Source organism: Nothoprocta perdicaria, unplaced genomic scaffold, assembly GCF_003342845.1.
Source record: "Nothoprocta perdicaria isolate Ctin4 unplaced genomic scaffold, notPer1 scaffold_105, whole genome shotgun sequence".
Classification (NCBI taxonomy): domain Eukaryota; kingdom Metazoa; phylum Chordata; class Aves; order Tinamiformes; family Tinamidae; genus Nothoprocta; species Nothoprocta perdicaria.
In genome coordinates this window covers 899,659-905,658 of record NW_020454150.1, presented here as the reverse complement: position 1 = coordinate 905,658, position 6,000 = coordinate 899,659, and the positions used below count along the sequence as shown (strand labels likewise).

Below are 6,000 nucleotides of genomic sequence, written 5' to 3'. Positions count from 1 at the left end.
AAGGCGGGCGCGGAGGGCTCCAGCTCTCGGCTCCCGCGCCCCGCGAGGGCCGTCCCCGCGGTCGGGGCCGTCCCCGCGGCGCCCGCCGCTCTCGTGGCGCCGTCCCCGCGCGAGGCCGCCGGGGGCGCGGAGCGGGCGGCGCTTCCGCCATGTCAGGTGACTGCCGCGAGGCGGAGGCGGCGGCGCGGGCGGCGGCGCGGCCATGGCGGGGGTCGTGGTGAGCGGAGACCAAGTAAGTGAGCGGCGCCCGCGCCTGGCCGCCGCCCGGGGACGCTCCGCCCGGCCTGGCCCGGCGGCGGGGCGGGAGGCGCCAGCCTCGCCCCTCTTCCAATGGGAAGGATGCGCGGCGCGGGGGGTGGGCGCGGAGCCGCGCGTGGGCGCGCACGTGCTCCCCGCTGCCGCCACCGGCTCCGCGCCGCGCGCCCCTCCCCACGGCCGCGGCGGGCACGGGGCCCGGGCGCGTCTGGGGACGCGCGCTCCTCCCTTGTCGCCCTTCCTGCCGCTCCAGGGCCGCGAGCAGCGGCACGGCGCTCCGAGGCGCTGTCGCGGGGGCAGCGCCGCCCGGGAGCCCCGCGGCTTGGCCGCGGTCTGGCCTGCGGCAGGGGAACGAGGCGCCCCGAATAACCCGCGGCTGCGCTCCGACCCGGCTGCTCCCTCTGCCCGGGTAGGCTGAGGGAATAACTTGAAGGAGAGAGACTGGAAGTTTTGTCCCTCCCTGAAAGTAAACCTGTGTTTTGGTGAGGGCAGTTTTGGTGGGAAGCGACATAAATCCCCCTGGCCTTGTAGCTGGCCRCTGAGAGCTTCCTCGTGTCACTGCTCTTCCCTCTGCGGCTAAAACCAGCAAAACATTATTTCCCCTCTGCAGAATAAACCAGGCTTGTGTTCCTTTTGCAGCCAAGCTGCCGCTAAGCCAGGCTGCTACGCGCCTAACTGCGTCCTTCATGTGGTCTGTGATTTTTGCGTGGAAATGGGGTAAATGTGTGTGGGAGAGGGAACAATCGGCTCCCCCTGCAGTTCCCGTGGTCCCTGCTTCACCCACCATAACCGTCCGCCTGCCCTCCAGGCCGCGTGGAGCCCCTTCAAGTGCAGCCTAGTCTTAATTTGGCCTCGTGCCAACCATATCATCTTCTAACAGCTTATGGTATAATATAATGCTCAACTGACTGGAAATATTCTCCAGATGTAATTCTGTTCAATGGAAGGGAATATGCGATATCTAAAATTCATACACGACCTATTTGGCAACATTCTTTAATAAAGATGTTGCTTTATGAGTTGCTAAGATTGCAGTATCATTGTAAAATGATTACAGAGATTAAATGGATAATATCCCCTAGAACTACAGCGGAAGAGGGATGCAACTGCTATCGAGTAAAGCCGTGGTTTAAATGTTATGTAAAAACATTGTTTTTTTTTTTTCCTGACATATGTACCAGGGGTTGAAATCCTGGCAGGAATATCCACGGTGTCCCAGAGCCCTGATGCTGGGCTCTGTGGGCCCTTCCAGAGCATTTCCATGGGACATGGAACAGGGCAGCAGGAATGGGAATGCTYGGGGGTTACCAACCTGAACTAGGGTTGGGCTGTGAAATTAGGCAATGGAAAATATCTATGGTCACTTTCTAATCCTGTGTGGTGTTATGTGATTGATGGAAAAAAAATGGAGAATTTTGCTGAATTCTCTGTATTTTATTGTCTTCTGGGTAAATAATTTTCAGCTAGAAGAATAGAAATGGCGAACTTTATTCTTGTCTTTGCTGGGCTGCCAAAGCCTTGGTTTATATGAGCGTTGTGGAAGGATTCACAAGCAGAAGAGTGGAAGAATGACGCTGTTGAAAACCTCTTGGCAAAGGTTTATCGCATATTGCTGAGCGCCAGCCTGGCAGGTATCATTACTGTTACTCTAAAGGATCCACAGGTGTGTGTATGCGGGATGCACAGATCTGAAGTAAACGCACCTTGTGTATTTATGAAAAATACATCTGATTACTTGAAATTCAAAAAGAAAGATGCTTGAGCTGTGAGTGGGCTGAAAAGGGGTTGATCCCAGCAAAACTCCTTTCAAAGGCCACAGCCTTCACGGGTCACAGCAGCTCCGTTGCAGCTGAGCTTACACCTGTGAGGGACAGCGATGCTATTTGTATCAGCCAGGAAAACTGCTTCAGCTCTGCAAGAGCAGGGATTGCAGGACGCAGTGTGGGCCCGGCGCTCCGGCCCCGCACAGGAAGCGAAAGACACAGAGCGTGGTGGAACTGCTACAATGTAGGGAAACGTTTGCCCTGCTGATACAAACGTTTGGGCCAGGTGTGTTTTGGCCCCATGGGAACGGAGGGCAAGGTCTCTCACTGCTCCTACAGCCCAGGTGAAGACCTACGTGGTGGTCTGGGCTCCTGCTGTGCCTCTAGTCGGTCGGGTTTATTGCACTCTMGTGCTATAAAGCCTTGTGTCTTAGTCATATTCAATTTAAGCAAGTTCAGCGGGTTCTACTGAGCTAATGCTTAATCCAAAGTGTTATTCTAATGCTAATGTGGTGTCTTTCCAAGGATTTGGAGACATTAATTTAAAGARAGCGACCTTTCGGTGGAGAGTGAAGCAATTCATTTACTTTTATGCAATTTGTAAAAATTCTGTGTAGGCCTCTTGGATTAAAAACTATAAAATCAGTGTGTGGGGAGTGTCATTGTGGGGAGTTGCATTTATGTAATTTTTCTTCTTTATTTCAGTAAGTTCTAGAAAACAGTTTTTGCTATGTCCAATCTATTAGGATTTCAAGTACCAAAACTAGCTCCTTTCCSTTTTGTCCTGTTTGTCAAAGTCATTTCTGTGTCTGGTAGAAGAATTTATTGCAAGAACAGATGAAAGATGAAGAGGGGGGAATTTGTTGCCCTGAACTTCAAGCTGCCTGTTTCCTGCTCCTGTTTTTAAAATGAAAATTATTTCACTATCATCAGCTTTATCTGCTGGAAATGAAACAAATAAATGGGATGCAATAGTGTATTATCACATTGCAATCMTTTTAAGAGTATAGGAGACAGGTGATTTGCAGAAGTAAATACTGTCTGTTGTATAGAAGAGTTTCTATTTAACAGAAAGTGCAATGCTACCCAAACCAAATTTGACTGTTTCTTTTTTCTTATTTATTTATTTATTTTTTTTTTTTGGTAGCTTGTGTCTTGAGAGGAAAATTAGAAATCCCTTATTTTTACTTGAAATGAGAAAATTCTAATACTTTCTGTAAGGGACTATGGATATAGTAAATATTAAGCTGATTGCATTGACTGAAACAATGAGACAGTGATAGATTCTATAACATTAAAACAGATGTAGGTTGAAGATGTGTTGAATGTTGATTGTCCTGTATGTTATTGGATCAGTGAGGCAGAACCCGGACAGGAAAATGTAACTAATGAAGTAACTTATGAAGTATTCCCTTTTTGCTTGTAATTCTCAGGTGTCCTACATCAGTCAAGATTGTGAAGAAATTCCAGAATTCCTGGGAAGAAACTATGGCCACATGGCAAAAAGGCTAGACCTTAGTTTCAACTTGCTAAGGTAGGTGGCAATGTGTAGATTTTCAAGTGTGAGATGAGTACCTTGGGACACCAACTCCAAATCCAGAATATTTAGAACTTTTCTCCAAGTAGAAACATATATACATGCCAGGTGCATTCAGTTGTTATCACAAGGGTGATAGTGTTTCATAGGCAAGGTTTGTCTCCTCCTTAATGTGGATTACAAGCAAGCAGGTGAGTCAAAAATGCATGGTGTTGACACATGATGTCCAGTGAGAAGCTCCTGGTTTGTTCACTCCTTAAAATGGACGTAATGTAATTTGGAGAAGTGAAGAAAAATGGAAACACAGCACTTTATAATTTGGAGAAGTGAAGAAAAATGGAAACACAGCACTTTATAATTTGGAGAAGTGAAGAATGAGTTCAGCAGTGAATTGTTTTCAACCAATACTAGTAAGTGTATATTTCTCTACAGCCATTTTATATGTACATCTCTGACTATAACCATGAATGTATTTTGATACTCTTTTCCCAGATAAAGCTTTTTTTCATTATTTTAGGTAGGTGTATGCAAGTTAAGTGCACTTTGAGTTACAGATAAATTCCAAATTATTTTAATATATGAATTAGCTGAGGTACTCATCAGTTATGAACTGTAATTGTAGACMGTATCCTTTTTGGTTTAACCCTTGTACACAAGCCTAGTGGTGTTCAGCAGCATATCTTACAAGATTTGCAACTRTAGGTAAGTCAGCAGAAAGGAAGGTAAGTATAGTGGTCTGCTTAAGACAAAAAAACATAGTTTTTTAGTGCTAAGGCTGAAGACTTTGTTACATTTTCCTTTTATTTCATTGAAAGTAAGTGGAAAGTCTACCTGTAAGGAGGAGGTTGCATGAAAGTAGCGTGTTAGTGTCTTGTAGCAGAGGGACAACCACTGGTTTTATCTGGAGTAATGTTTTTAACTGCTATTCTGAGCCACTGTCARCTCTACAAGACTCATTCCTATATGCAATATATAGCAATGCAAAACAAACACTGATGACTCTTTAGCTATAGAAGTTGTAAATGGAAGAGAGAATTTTGCTATGGGGGAAGTGCATTGGCATTTTTCACTTTATTGATAATTCTGGTTCATTGTGTGTGTTTGGATTTAATGTGTTGCCAACAAGAAGGCTCTTTCCTTGTGCTTCTGAAGAAACTAGCTCTGAAAAAAGAGCTGTTCTCTTTCACTTAATGCATTATTTGAAGAGCAGTTTCTCTGAATTCATTTTATTTCACAAAGTAAAATATTAAAACACAATCTGATGGTAAAACACTGTTATAAAACTTTTCTGAAGTCATCCATTCATGTTTTGATGAAGAGCTTAGTGAGTAATTGGTGGCATATTGTTTTCATCCCTTCTTCCATTCCTAAAACACTGTCACTTAGACTGCTTTTCAGTGAGGACATGATTTGGTTTTATTGGGGTTTGGGAAAAATAAATGGGTGACGTGAAAGGTTTCATTGCTTAGTTTCACTGCTTAGACTGGTGTGAACTTATGTATAAGCACTGTGCTTGTGTACTGTAGTGAGAGTCAGCTAAGATACAGGATAAATACTGTAGTGTTAAGTGGATGTGAATATAGTAGGAATATCATGGGCACCCATTGGAGTAAATCTAAACGAGAAGGTCTTTGTTATCTTCCTTAAGCAAGTGCCATTGCTGGAAAAATCTGACTCCTCTAGTGAGCTGAKGAGTTTTATGATGCTTGATAAATGCTTCAATGAATGCTTAAATAGAGTTGCTTCATTTAGACTGTATTGTTTTCACTGAATAGAAACTTTAAACACGAAATACCTCTATAAAAAGGAGTAGGGAGTTTGACTTACTAGAAAAAAAAGTCACCTATCACTTAAGGTGGATGATGAGTGAAGATCAAGGGTCACCTCATAATAAAAATAAAGAGGACCAAAACATAATAAAGATAAATAAGGCTAATAAAGATAAATAGGGGTACACATAATAGTATGTTTTGCAAGTGGTAATATAAGGCACTTAGTCATGCTTTTAGTGGGGACATAAGTAAGTCGTAGCTTTTGATGGCTGCTTGTGCATTGCYGTGATACGGGGGAAGGTGCTGCAGTGACTATTAGTGGGTGAACCTCCTCGAGCTTTTTGCTGCAAGTTATTCAATGGGAAGTTTAAATAGTTCTAGAAATGACCATCTCAACTGTAGCATTAGGGCRTAGCATTTAGAGACCTTGAAGAACAGAGCAAAGGGATTTGTTACCTAAAACACCCAGTACTGTTTCAGTTAGTGCATAAAGTAGTTTCAGTGAGTTCTACTGGAGATAACTTCAGTTGGTGAAGACCTGTAAAACTGGACAATTTAAACTRTTGAATATCTTCACCTTCAGTTGGAGTCAGTGGTGTTGGTATTTCACAYGCTTTTGGTATGCTTGAGAATGAGATTTATGWCTTGATTTGGCTTATGATCATCTCTGCTC

At 44.4% G+C, this 6,000-nt stretch overlaps 1 protein-coding gene across 1 annotated transcript in view; it reads left to right on the top strand.

Moving 5' to 3' along the window:
* Nucleotides 1–202: 202 nt before the first annotated feature.
* The window catches only part of LRMDA (leucine rich melanocyte differentiation associated), a 590,186-nt gene continuing 584,388 nt past the window's right edge, over nt 203–6,000 (top strand). The window contains exons 1-2 of the mRNA XM_026044428.1: nt 203–232; nt 3,452–3,552. Coding sequence (XP_025900213.1) covers nt 203–232; nt 3,452–3,552 — 131 coding nt within the window. The remainder of the gene's footprint in view (nt 233–3,451; nt 3,553–6,000) is intronic.